This window comes from Antennarius striatus, chromosome 15 (genome assembly GCF_040054535.1).
Source record: "Antennarius striatus isolate MH-2024 chromosome 15, ASM4005453v1, whole genome shotgun sequence".
Taxonomy (NCBI): domain Eukaryota; kingdom Metazoa; phylum Chordata; class Actinopteri; order Lophiiformes; family Antennariidae; genus Antennarius; species Antennarius striatus.
This window is the reverse complement of record NC_090790.1, coordinates 5,986,894-6,001,438: the sequence shown is the minus strand read 5'-3', so window position 1 is coordinate 6,001,438 and position 14,545 is coordinate 5,986,894. Positions and strand designations below refer to the sequence as shown.

At 38.2% G+C, this 14,545-nt stretch overlaps 1 protein-coding gene across 1 annotated transcript in view; it reads right to left on the bottom strand.

Moving 5' to 3' along the window:
* The window catches only part of igsf9a (immunoglobulin superfamily, member 9a), a 63,549-nt gene extending 49,269 nt beyond the window's left edge, over positions 1 to 14,280 (bottom strand). Inside the window, exons 1-3 of the mRNA XM_068335421.1 lie at positions 13,798 to 14,280; positions 5,204 to 5,298; positions 4,877 to 5,077 (exon numbers count right to left, since the gene is read on the bottom strand). Coding sequence (XP_068191522.1) covers positions 4,877 to 5,077; positions 5,204 to 5,264 — 262 coding nt within the window. The 5' untranslated portion in view covers positions 5,265 to 5,298; positions 13,798 to 14,280. The remainder of the gene's footprint in view (positions 1 to 4,876; positions 5,078 to 5,203; positions 5,299 to 13,797) is intronic.
* Between the last annotated feature and the right edge of the window lie 265 nt (positions 14,281 to 14,545).

Sequence of the window (14,545 nt, the reverse complement as noted above, 5' to 3'; positions counted from 1 at the left end):
CACAGTTATCTATGGGGGTAGTCAATTCATTGGGAAAAATTCGAACAATGATGCAGCTTTGAGCTTTTTTTGTTTGTTTTTTAATCTGTAAGAATCCTCAGTTTGCAGATGTTTTATTGTAACAAGAAAAAAAAATGAAACGTCACATTTTATTCAGTAGTTATTAACTGTATTGACACAGCAGATGTGTTGCAGCCCCATTACCTGATTTGATTCATTTGTGTTTAGCAAAAATAAACGTGTTTTTAAATGTTAAATATTGTCAGCTGTAGCCTTAATTTATCTATTTAGCCAGAAAATACACACAACCAAATGAAATGGTCTACATTTCTGGGGCTGTTAGGCCAAGTAGTTATGTAGTTAGAGTATGCATAATTTATACAACAGTGTGTGTCTAACTTTGTTGTGACACTCATAGGAGCTGTTTACTGCATGCTCCCCCAAAACGGTCAACTTTTGTTACCTTTTTCTTGTTCTTTTGCACACAAAAAAAAGCATTTTTGTTGCTTAAAAACGCAAACTTTTAAAAATGGAAAAACTGTACAGCATTGAAAACAATGATGGCAGAGCCATCCTTCACTCATTGCCAAGTACAGTTCCTGCCTGCCTTGTCTGAGTACACAGACAGCAGACAGCCTACTATGGCCAGAATGACAGAAAAAACAACGTTGGGCTGTCTGGTTTTTGTTTCTGCTGCAGACCCTATTGATTTTATTAATGCCCCCCTCCCCTTCCCCCATGTAGATCTGCTGACCCACCACTGTGATCTTATTCTGTGGTGTTGATCCTGAAGAGTTATTTTCCAATCTTTCTAAAGGTATCTATATGTAAGGTGGTTCATGTAGGAAATGTCCTGCTGTAAATGCAAACGCTCTAAAAAACACATTTTCATGTCCTTATTCTGAAAGCTTCCAGAATAAGGAAGTCGGGATAGAAACACATTTAACACCCATATATATATATTTTTTTTTTTTTTTTTTTAAATGTACCAGTGAGCCACTGGAGAGCAGAGTCTGAATGTGACAGGTAGAAACCTCACCCATAACAGCCACACTTACTCCTCCACCTCTTCCTGCTCTCTCCACTCACCCCTACCTGCCCCCCCCCCCCCCCATCTGCTTGCTGAATCCATTAATTCTGCCACAGAGCAGCTTTTCAACTGCCCCAAGCTTAACAATATCCCCTATCAGTTCATTTCATGCCCACACGCACTGACACACCCACATCGATGCGCCGCAGTGACTCATACAAACCACTGACCAATGCATTTTTTTTTTTAAACTGCTTCTAAACCCCCCCCCCTCCCCAGAGTCCTCACCTTTAAGCACAGTCTCAGGTGACAGAGAAACTCTAAACTATTTAGTATGGTACTGAAATACAACTCCTCACCCAATGAAAACATTGGAGAGCCTGCAGGCCTTGTTGGTTTTAGGTTTGAAAAGACTGTTAAATTCTTATTCTTATTCTTCTTCTTCTTCTTCTAAATGCCGTGTGCACCATCTTCCTGAACTGTCTTCATTTATCTCAAATAGTAATAAAAAAACCCAAAAACATTAATGTTAAACAGTTTAACATCAATCAAGGAGTATCTAAAAAAAACAACATTTTTGAAAATCAGCAACAAACATCTCAATCGACGAGACGGCTCGGCGACGAGCAGCGAATGTAAAGGTAATATTTTTATTATGGGAGAAAAAAAGTGGCGTGTTGAGTTCCGACAGAACATGACAGTTGGTATGTTCATGAAAAAACAATATTCACATGTCGTCTCCAAGGATGTTTGTCCGTTACTGGCGAGCCTGACGGAGCTAGGTTTCGCTTTGGAGAATAATAAAGGTGGATGAGGTTACGCTCTCCACGCCAATCATGTGAAAATTGAGATGAGAGCTTTGCAGCTTTCAGGAGCTAGAACTACTCATTTCTGTAACAATCAAGAATAATCCCAATTGTAAAAAAACAAAAAAAACAAAAAAACATTTTTGTCAAGTAGGGAAAGGAAGCGCATTATCCACGTTAGCCGTGTGTGTGATGTGTAACGCCTGCACACACAGCCTGCTCCTGCTGATTGTGATGGGATTTACATGACGAGAGCTTGTTAAACAGTGTATTTTATTGATACAGCTGTATTTTTTTTTATAGAGTCAGCAGCTGTACTGGTTGCCGAGGGACTTTCTTGTCCTCTGCACAGAGCACACACTAATCTTATGATCTTTAATACTCCATTACAACAAATACATTTAGCTCTCCAAACTCTCAAGAGGTGCATTCTAAAAATGTGTCTTATTCTAAGAGAAGCTGCATAAGGTCAAACATACAGAATATTCATGGTGATCCAGTCCAAAAAAAAAAAAAAAGTTCAAGTTCTTCCATTATGGAGGCAAAGAAAGGTGGAAAAACCTGGGAGGGGGGGGGGTCGAGTTGGAGGGAGTAATTTGGGTTAATCGTGTGCAGCTAAACATCAGTTGAACCAAATTGTTCAGACACCAGAGACTTTTCACGTCCAGAGGAGGTGAAATCGACACCACCCATTCTATTTCTAAGGTTTCCAGTACCTGTGAGAAAAAGGCCAGGCTCAGCATCAGAATGGACAAAGCATCTTTTTTCAAACCTTTTGTGTCCTTTTAAGTACAGAAGCTTTTTGTTTTGTCACCGGAGAGGCGTGTGATTAGCATACCCATCTTGAAAAAGAAGGTAGAGGGGAAATGTGTAATAAAGACAATAAGAGTTGTTGTTGTTTTTTTACTAACAGTGGATGGCTTTGATTTCTTTTATGAAACTCACATGTGTAATCAAGCGTGGCATCAGGTTGTGTCGAAGGCGACTGTTTATGAGCCTTGGCTGGTATTAAAGTCCACCCTGCTCTCCAGATATGATAATTTATCAGCCAGGGCTCAAGCTGACTTTATTGCTATGTAAATGTCTGTATCGTATTTCCTGCTCAGGTGGGGTGAGGGGGCAAAACTCGACTCAGACAGAAAGGTCTTGGCTCAGCTGAAAGCCTGTTCTGATCCTTTGACAAACACTCGCCTGGATGTGATGATTAATGCTTCTTTACTGTGTATCAGAGGAACAAACTGACTCTGATACAAACAGATCCGTCTGGATTATTCTATAGACCTTTCTCATTGTCAGCAAATCCCAATACCAACAATAAAATAAAGCTGCTAACGTGCACTCAAGCCTGACATATACTGAGCCCCATTGTTAGGAAGGATGGCATATTCCTTCTTAACAATGAAAAGAGACACAATAGTTTAGTATGAGCTAAATGGGAATTAATGTGAAAATAGTCCCCAGAAAAGGCACAGTTTCACAGCTTTTGTTCAAAGCTGCAGCAGCTTTTTAGAAATTAAATGGCATTTTAAAATGGAATATACAATTCTAGAACTAATTTTTAATTAAAACAAACATTTAATTTATTTTATCAATATCATAATTAGGTTAGAATTATTTAACTATCTATTGTTTTCATAACCAGCGGGAAGCAAATCAGTCTTTGCTACGGAAAAAAAAAAACACACAAAAAAAACCACTTAAACACCCCCAGGAAACCTTTATGTTCTGTTGTGGATTGTGCTGACCACCTTATCAATATAAATAAGGAACACTGTTTGAAGATCAACAATTACATAATTTCCTTTCAACTCACAATTATTTTCATTTCATTTATTAAGAGCCCAACCGGGGAATGGAATTGAGAATTAGCACTAGCTATAAACTATATGAGCATCATTTCAGCTGCAAGCTTGTAAATGTAAAACATTAATATTAGTCAAATCCACTAATTTCATTTTCCAGTCTTCATTTCACCTAGAGTTTATGATTATTACACTAAATACTGGAAACTCTGTGGAGAATAAATATTCTGTTACATTAAATACCCAGTTTCATAAAACTCAGGCTGACTTCTTCGGAGACGCTGGCGTCTCCACTAGAATTTAAAAATAAGTGTCTGTGGATTTGAGCTCCACAGAATGACTTTTGAATGACTGATGCAAGAGCTGGTAAGTAGAGTTTATGGTACTTCAAATTGATCCATTGTTACAAAAAAAATGTTGATATCTACTCTCCACCTGCGTTCAAGTTGTTGAAAATAAATGATAAGCATTAATGAGCAGATTGCTTTACACTTTCAACTTGGAAGTGTAAGAAATAATTCCTCTCTTTGAAGTGCTGTCATCAAGAACCGCTTGGCAGTTTCTTCATAAATTGGACGAGAGTCAAAACCACACGTAATGATCAAACAGAAAAAAAAATTAAAATGATCTTTGGAAAAGGTTAGCTGAATGAATTTTTTCTTCAGGCAGCTACCTGGTAAAAAAAAAAGAGCTTCACAATAGAAAGATCTGAGCTACCAAGACATGCTAACCCTCTGGCCACACCTGCCCCATTGTTTGTGACTTTAAAAGGATAACAGGAGCCACATACATGCATTCTTGGTTAGTTGAGAGTCTTTCTTCCCCCAACAGAGCCTCTTTGTTGGAGAGGAGCTGTGGGCAGGAAGTGAACAATGGATGATGATGCAATGTGAGCGTTTTAGTTACTTCAAAAGTAGCTCCCACTGTGGCTGGTTTGAAAAGACCATTGAGGTGTGGTGCTGAACTTACTCTGAGACATGGATACTGGTTACATTCAGTCAGAGGAAGACATTGGGTTGGCAGCATGAGCATAAGAAGTGCCCTCATACTTAATTTATCATTATTTAAAAGCCAGAATGGCTCAGTAGAGCACGTACGCCTCTCGTCAGGTTTAATTAAGTAACGCTTAATCCAAAAAATTTAACACGACATGCACAACCGTAACGAATGGCCTCGGAGGCCGTGCAGCGTTTTTTGGCACATGTCTCATTCTGAATGCTGCTTCCATTAAGACTCACCCTCATACTGCGGATTGACGTGAGATACAAAGGATCCAAATTTGATCAGGACGGGGACGTCGAGTCCCTGACGAACCCATTCCACCACATGTAAGGATGCTGAGGACACCCCAGCTGGGCCCGGTAGGGGAAAACTACACTCCAACTCCACCACACCTCCAGCTTTTCCACGCACCTCTCTCCTCAAACCTTCAGTGGCTACTGTTGGATTTTTTTTTAAGGAGGAAAAAAAATGACACATTATAGTGGGTTCACGATTAATTCTGAAAAATATGAGAGAAGGGTTTGGAAAATGATGAGCACGTATCTTTCAAACAAAATACTTACAGAGTGAGCAAAAAACAGCTACCAAAGTGAAAGTCTGCAAATATGATCTCGCTGACCCCATATCTGCCACTCACAGAACCTGCAGCATGTTCAATCTGTTGGCAAAAGACACACAATTGTCACAATCACATTCATTTCTTGGCTGCATGCAAGAAGACAGCCATCTGTGACAGATTTCCAAACTAAAAATGCTCCAGCAGAGCTGTATCTTCTGTCATAATTTTATAGATAGGGGTAAAGGAGTGCTTAGATTTTTATGCAGCTTTACAATAACTGGAATTCATCCCACATCATTACACAAATGGTCAGAGTTGCCTCAGCTGCCAGAAAACTCCCCGTCTTTATATCCTTTTCTGAAAGTAAATGTCACAAATGTCACATAAATCTGCGGAGAGTCACGAGCAGAATGACGTCTAAGTGTTTTATTTAGAACGCATCAATGATGATGTTTGGCTGAAGCATCCAGAGGACTCAGCACTTGATGACAGAGATAAGATGAGCTGATGTGAAGGAATCATAGAGGTCACATGGTGCACCACAATTCAGGTTAGGGTCAAACCATACAAGAAATGGATTGACATCAACGCTACAGCTTTGTGTCCATTTAGGGGATATTTCTTCACATAATTAATCCTGAATGACAAGACTGTCACATTTTCTGGGGTCCTTAAAAAGTCCTTCTTTTCAAGGACAGTTAAAGGACTGAAAGTGACGCACTTATTTCTCATAAGACAGAGTAATTGGTATCATTTGCCAAAGAGCTAATTTATTTATATATATATATATATATATATATATATATATATATATATATATATATATATATATATATATATATATATATAATATTAAAATATATTAAAAGCTTTGACCTAATACGGCAGTCCTGAAAGACTCACAGTGTGTTCATCATAACTTGTGATTAAAATTTTCAGATTGTTCTATCTCTTCTTTCGAGTTACGTATACACTGTAAGTGAAAATGCTGCAAAACTCTCTCTCCCTCTATTTGTGTTTAAGCTGCATTAATTTATTTGTTAGAATAAATACTGTTTCCTATTCATTTTCAATGGTCTCATCACACAACAACTACAAATGTCATTGGTTTATAATGCTATAACCCACTCCATCTCCAAAGGTGTTCATTAAGAGGAAAAACAAAAGGAAAGATGTAAGTTGTTACGACAAAAAAAAATGTTTTCATTGACAACATCACGGTAGCAAGGGAGAAAGTCTTGAAAATGCTGCATCGTTCATGGAAGGCCGCTCTTAGACTTTTGAGCTGAAGACTTGAACTTCTCAGAAAAGGAGCAAAGTCATCGCTGTCGCTTCCTCTCAGGCAGCCGACCAAAGATAGAGAAGATTTTGTCAACCATCATCATCACAACCATAAAGTTCATTATCGACCTGCGTCCACCCCCGAGCTTTATCAGACACAAACTATCCTCACGAGGACAGAGAAGCGCTGTTTAACAGGGCAGATGGGTCGGGCGCTGAATGTAGCTGCCGAGCGTTGTGTGTTTTTATTACTCTGAGTGTTGTGCAGTTCATCCCAGCCCTTCCCAGCAACCCTGCCAACATTTTTTCTGCCAGGAACGCCATGTGGACATGTGAGGTCTTAGAATTAATGAGGCCTCTCGCTGACATAGAAGTTGGAGTTTTGGCTGTTTCAATATGGTAACAAACCATTCTTTTTCCAGGAAAAACGCAAAACCGCAATGAAGACGGCATATAAAAGCATCTTGTAATACATAAGTGGCGTCACGACAGTACATAAAACCAAAATACAATCTATATCTATCCCTTCCAGTACCGTATCGTGTTGGTTGGAATGGTTCTTAAAAGCAAGTGAATTGGTAGTGATGGTTGAGGATCATATAAAATATATTTTCATTTTCTTGTGAGTTTCCATCCATCTGTGATCATAGGCCTATTTTCAAAGGCTAAATGATGAAAGGTTCAAGATCTGTACGGTCAAATAAATGACTCCGTTGTCATTTTCATTGATCTGCGCATTTCCTGAATATGAGCAGTGAATGCGCCCCATCCTAGCAGCGGCACAGACCATATCCATAAGGTTTTTTTAATGGCTTTTTCATTTCATGACAGGGGCAAAGTCTGAGCCGGTGAAAAACAATTACGCAGGCTGTCAACAGCTGCTGCACTTTACGCCCATGCTTCAGCAAACAGCGGAGCATACACAGATTTTTCCATAAAATCAAAAGTGAAAGTCAGAAAAAACCTCAATCTGTGTCGCCTTTGCGTATCACCGTCTATTAGAAAACCCAGAGACGTCTGCTTTCCTTCGTTTTTGACAATGTGGCCTCATGCAAATCAAACACAGCAGAGTTTATACTGAACTCATTACATTTAAATTAAGCATTGAGTGCTCAGAATGAGTCTGACACGCCAAGGTACGCCAACTTCATCATTATGGATGCGATGATTCTCTCCTCTCCACACAGTGGGAGTATGAAACAAAGAGCACACACTCAAAACACACACACGAACAAATTAAAACTGCCTGCTGTCATGACTGAGCGGCAGTGACTCTTCCCTCACAAAATGAACAGATGTTCAGATATTCTTCATCATCTGCCTCTTGTTAACTCATAAATACATACATATAAGGTCTGACTACACAGTAATGATGCTCCTTGTGTCACCGATTAAAGAACCAGAGACAGACATTTATTAAAACACCACAGTCAGTCACAGATTTACAAAAATGCTATTTATATTTTTTATTGATCTAGGAACGTAAGACTTATTTGTACATCTGGGAAGATGCCAAGGAAATAAATGACAAAGTGACTTTAAAAAACGATGTCATTAAAGAAAAAGAGGTGACAAAGAGTGGCAAACACAGCTAGAGGAAAGGTGAAAGACACAAAAAAAAGTCTTGTTAAGCTGTGGGATACTTCATATTGTTAAATCTGAAGCACCAAACTCCCAGACTGATCCACGCAGGTGAAACGCTCAACCTTGGAAACGCACGACGTCTCAAGCCAATTTTCCTCAGAACTCCTTCCATCCTCTGACGTTGAGGACGTGCATGAGCCCAGTGACAGCACAGTGCTTGTTTAAAGCTATAATAAATGAGCCAAAGAAAAGGAACCCATCTCCCGCAGATTTGTCAGCCAACAGAAATAGAAATGTCGGTGAGAGACGTGCTGTTGCACGATGCTGCATTGTTGCCATTTTAATCTACACGTGGAAAGAAATGTGGGCTGTCTGATTAATGACGACCGAGCCGCAGTAAAAGATTTATCAGTATAGCTCTGCCTCATCTTCCCTGACTGCATTTGAAAGAATAATTTAAAGGACTTGCTAAGCATTTTATTTTTCGATCAGATTCCATTTTCTTTCATTTCTTTGCATCTACACTCATAGCACATCCTTAATATTAAAAAAAAAAAACACCCCAGGTATTGATTCAGACAGCTACACATGCTGTGTTCTCTAGGGGAAGCACAGCATATTTGTTCAGTGGGTTAAGATGGTTTCAAAGCTGTTTGTGTCCAGCGGCAAGCTTAACCGTTTATAACCTCCGACCGGAAGGAGAGCAAAGGGAGAGTAAGTCAAACTCTTAACACAATGTGCCCTAAAGGGGATGGACAGAATGATATAAGAGAACAAAAGTCATTTAACTTTAAATGAAATTGCAGCTGGTGCCACAGACTAAGATACAATATCATCAGACTCACTAAGGACAAGAGGGTTTCAATAGAAGCAACAGATCCAGATATATTATCTCTTTTTATTCAGCATGTCCTTCTTCCTTTAAGAAATCTGGCACTTGCATTACCCACAATGCAACATAACTGCTAGTAGCTGGATCTGAGATTGGGGTGTTAAGCTATTAATTTAAATACAGTCACAGACATGAGCCACAAGTAGACAGAGGACACATCAGGTTACGTCTTTGTATGTCCTCACCTCAAGATTTATTGAAGCTTAAATCTTTAAATCTTGTTGGGTTTAAAGGGACTAAAAATAAAGTTCACCCCCCCCCCAAAAAAAAGCAAAACTATGTGAGCAACAAACTATGAATGCTTATATGTCACCCTGTCATGGGCACAATCTTCAGGTTTTATACAGAAAGATCCACTTTTCCTTTCACCTGGTGAATCAATACAGTTCACAAAGTAAATGGTTCCTCCTTGCAAAAAGATCTGTGAACCATCTTTCGTTTTTTGGCGCTTTGAGACAAACATTTTGAGTGGGATTTAGACGTAATAGATCTGAGAGGAGGCAGATATCAACAGATGACACCTCTGAAACCCAACTCACCGAAACAAACGAGACAGACAAAATAATATTCCAAGAAGTGATTGGTGAAATATTCAGTCATAACATTGTGATTCTATGATTCACAAGCAGTGACTGTTTGATGGCTATAATTTTGTAAAACAGTCAGAAAAAAAAAGTCCTTGATTTTGTCAAACCCAGGAAAATATCTTTAGATTGTTTATTTGTCGTCGGACCAACTCTTCTACTCCCAATGATTTACAGACACAAGCCACACACACTGAGAATGTGAACACACACAATGTTTTGCATTTTGACTTCTACTGGTAAACAGTCATCAGAAGTAATTGACTATTGATGTTTGATCAAATGACTGATGAATGAGGTCGTACAGCCTGACAGAATGCAACAAAAGGCTCTGATACGCTCTTCTCTTCACACTGTTCACAATCGGTCACCAAAACTGAGTCACGCACAGTCCTGACATGAGACTTGAAATCGAGAATATGAATTATAAATAAGCAAAGAGAAAGAGCGCTTCAACTTAACAATAAAAAATGAAGTAAAGGAGTGACATCTAGACCGTTTATAGTCTGACACATTAAATATTTCATGATTAGGCCTTTGCTCTGACAGGGCATTTTTTGTGGGATAAAGGGATATATAAAAAAACACAACTTAAAAAGGAAATTCAGTGTTTCATTTATTTGCGTTTGACTTTTCTTTTTTTTTTTTTTACTGAGGAATACTTTTAAACTTTTAAACTAAAACTCATGTATTGTGTCATATTCTAATGACTTCATCTGCGTTATGTTTCCTGTCTGTTGATTATTTGTTGTTTATTTCCTTGTTAGCAGCTTACGCAAAAAGCCAATGAGCTGATCTCTGAACCTCACAGACGGTTGTTTGACAAGCGAGGAAATATAACATGTTAAATCGCAGCCTTTGCAACATATAATATTTGATTTTTGTAATCATTTGCATATAAAAAAATTTAATCTTTCTCTTTTGTCTTTTATTTTTCTCTCATAGGAGCTAAAACAGACAGATGACAGATTGTTTGTCTTTGGCGTAGGTATGCAGTCCACTGACTGGGGTAACCTCAGTACACTTCCTTTCTAAGCCTCGAGACAAAATGAACATATTTTGTACATTTGTCACAGTCATGTCATAATGCTGATTGAAAGCCACCTCAATGACACTCAACCTTCTTTAATCCACCCCTGAAGCAATCTTTTTTTTTACCTAGTCTCAATGTTTATGGAGCTCTTATTTTTGTCTGCACTTCATGTAAAACGTGCACTTTAATTTTTCATAGCACACACATGGATTTAAAAAGGACCGTTTTCAAATTTCATCTCAGACATCCAATCACAATAATAACACTGAATAACTCATTTTGATGTGCACTTTAAACGAAATGGGCCAGATTCAAAAGAAAAAATAAATAGGTTCAGCTCTGTGCATTTCTACAAATTCAGATGGAAGTGAAAGAGTATATAAACACGGAGTTAGTTTGATCATAGAAAATGAGTTAAAAGCTTTTTTTTTTTTAAAAACACAGCTAATACTGCGCTAAGTGTTGGTGTCACAGTCTTTCTTCAGAGCAAATTTCGACAAGTAGAAAAAGTGTTAATTATTTGAATATGTAATTTTTGCGGTGTATGTTTTGCATGAAGGCATCTGGTTTGTGCTGCTTAAAGTACAGTCTTTAAATTGAACTGGTTTCTGGTTTCCCCAAGAGGATCCTGAATCATTCAAACTCAAAAGATGAAAAACATGCCGATTTTACCAAGTCCTAACATTTATGATTCATGCCAAAGAGTTCACGCCTGGGGTTATAAGAAGCAATTCTTACACAGGAGGCGAGTCTGTCTGAGCAAGAACACCTGAATCTAAGGAAGGCAGTGGACAAGCAGATGGCAGCCTTTTGACAAAGCAGAACTACATCACTCTGAAACACCATGAAAACCTATTTTCTGTAGCAGCTTTTTTCCACCACTAGCATCTACTTGAACACATTTTTGTACACCGAGGTGACAGAAACTTTTCCCATGTGTGATTTAATGTTCTCTTCCCTCTTTTTTCCTTCAAAATAAATGACACTTGGAAAAGGTTGATGCTATCTGCACCAATCAACACGAATCAACATTTGAAGCACACTGGTGACAGTTGGTCTGTCGAAACTACACCCACAAAGATCTGATCAGGAGCTACTTGAGTCTTCATAAGATGAACTTTTTCCTTTTGTTTCAGTGTTATTATGGAAACTTTTGAAGATGACACATTTTCAGGAGCAATAACAGGAAAAACCTGACAGTTTTCCGTCAACTCTGGTTTTAATTGTGGTAACAAACATTTTATGGACATGGATATTCAAATCACACTGATCATAATTTTTTTTTCACTAATGTTTTTAGTTACTTTACTGTCAAGTAGCAAATATTTTCCTAATGAATATCCTCTCACATTATATTGATATTACAATTACAGCAGGCTTTTGAGGTAAGAGGGATGCACTCAGATAAAGGATGCAATAACTGTGGTATGAGTTTAGATGAGTTTTGCTTCTACTTCATACCGATTACTGTATTAGATATGAAGTGTTTATAGTTCTCATATTTCAAATTTTGCCAGGGGAGTCTTTTTTCTTTACACAGCAGTATATTCATGTACATTCATTCATTTCCACTCGCGTTATGTTCATGATATTCTAAGTTTTGTGTTATGTATACATCTGGCCCCTTTGCTAATCAAACCATTCATTTGATGTGAAATGAGTAAATATGTCTTTATCAAGGACAAATATATTTTCTGTTATTTGCACACACAAAAAAAAACCTGATTATGGCCTCAATAAAAACCTTACAAACAAAGAGAGATGAGTTTTCACCTTCAGTCCCTGGTGCTTGACATTACACTATTGTAAGGTTGGAAATATACAGTATATATGGTGTGGTTAAATGTGCTGAATAGGATAAAGCACTAGATGGCTTGAAATTATATGGGGCACCTAGGTCCACTCCTGCTTTCCTTCAGGGTAAATAAAACCTAATACATACATATAAAACGTGTCTGCTTGGTGAAACAGTTAACTCTTCTGACCGTGTGCTTCCAGTGGATAAAAAGTGATTAAGATATATAGATGTGCCTTGCCTACTATGTGGGCCCTCAGTCCATAGTTCTGTTCATCCACTTTTTTTTTCTTTTGTGTGCTTGTGAGTTGATTGTTGTTGTAATGTCGTTTTGTCTGTGTTATGCTGCTGTTATTTGTATTTGTGTATGTATTGTGAGCAGATGATATACTGAATTTCCTCCAGGATCAATAAAGTATCTGTCTGTCGATCTATCTATCTATCTATCTATCTATCTATCTATCTATCTATCTATCTATCTATCTATCTATCTATCTATCTATCTATCTATCTATCTATCTATCTATCTAAAGTGCTAGCGTTCTTTTAGTCATGTGATCGTTTGTGTTTATGACAGACACACATCAGTTACAACATCACACTCACATATGGTGTAATTTAATCCTAAACCAGGATTATAACAATTCCTCTATAATAAATCAAAACTTCCTGGTCTTTTTGGCCCTCTTTATGATGTGGCCCCTGTCCCGCAGAAAGCTTGGATCCGTCACTGGGACGGACTCCACTTACTAGATCAGACTCTTCTTCCCTTCAAACCAGGAACTATAAAAAATACTTTCTACTGAATGGGAAAAAAATTGTTTCAGAGACGGATTTTAAGATTTTTCATAAAGCTGCAGTTTATAGTGTTGTCTTTTTAAAGACCTGAATATGGTTTAAATTGATGAGAAAGACACAAAATTGCTTTTGAAAGCACATGTTCCAATCTGCCAGACAACCACTGTCTCACCCTGTTGTATCACGGTTTCAAATGTTCAAAACTCTGTTACAAAGGTTGTACACCAGAACGACACAGCTGAAAATAAATAATGAAGGAAAGAAAACACCCCTGCGCTTTATGAATTATTAAACGTAGTCGTCTCTTGCGTTTGGAAGCTCGAACTGGTCTGGAGGAGTTACTGAAGCTGAGTTCAACCTCCAATATTTTCAGATCAGTTTTCCCCACTAGAGTAAAAAAAAAAAATAAAAATAAAAAATTCCCCTTTAGAAACTTCATAAATGCTGTTTAAATGTAAAACACCAGTCAGGGATTTAAAAGGAAATTTCGCACCCACCAGCACAAGCTCATACAATTAATTTCTCATCCTGACAAGACTGCTGTGAGACAGACACACTTTCAGAATCATTAACTGGTGTTTATATTTACTTATTTATTTACTTACTAATTTATTTATTTTACATATCCTACCTGTAGCTCGGTTACTCTCAAGACGCTTCCTTTTAAAAACTCATCCTGGCGTTCTTTTAAGTCCAACTTGTGCGTCAGTGCGCTCCGTGCGGTCACCGCCTCACTGTCCGACTAACAAGAAGCAGGCCTTTTTTTTTTTTTTTTTTTCTCAAACTACGTGAAATACGAGCTCTTCCTTTCTTGAACCCGCAACAGGTGTGTTCATTTCAGGTGACAGTGAAGCATCGACTCACTTTGTTGCTCCCCGGCTGAGTCCACCCTCCCTCTGCCTTCCTCCTCTCCCATTATCTGTCCGTTGGCTGCTCCCGACAAACACAACCAACATGAACATCCAACAAGCGCAGAATAAAACCCCATCCACGTTTAGAGACAACCCATGTGTGACTTTGTTTCTGGAAGCAGATGATGAAAGGACTTTTTTTTTTCATTATTATTATTTATTCAATTATTCATTTATTTTTAAGCCCCAAATCCCCAGATGACATCCAGTTTAGAGGCAACCACAAGAGGGTGTCCTTTACCTGACCAAGCAGCCCAGGAGAAATTTTACACTTCACTGGATTGAAGCTGCTGACGCTGACAAGCAGTTTTACAAAGGTTTTAGTGTTGTTCACACATGTAATAACACGACTGGTAAATAATCTGAGGTATAATATAACTAGGATTAGAGGACGTTCAGGGTTTAGTATGATGTAGTGTGTCTATATTTAGTGTGTCCATATTAATTAATACATTTATGCATACCACA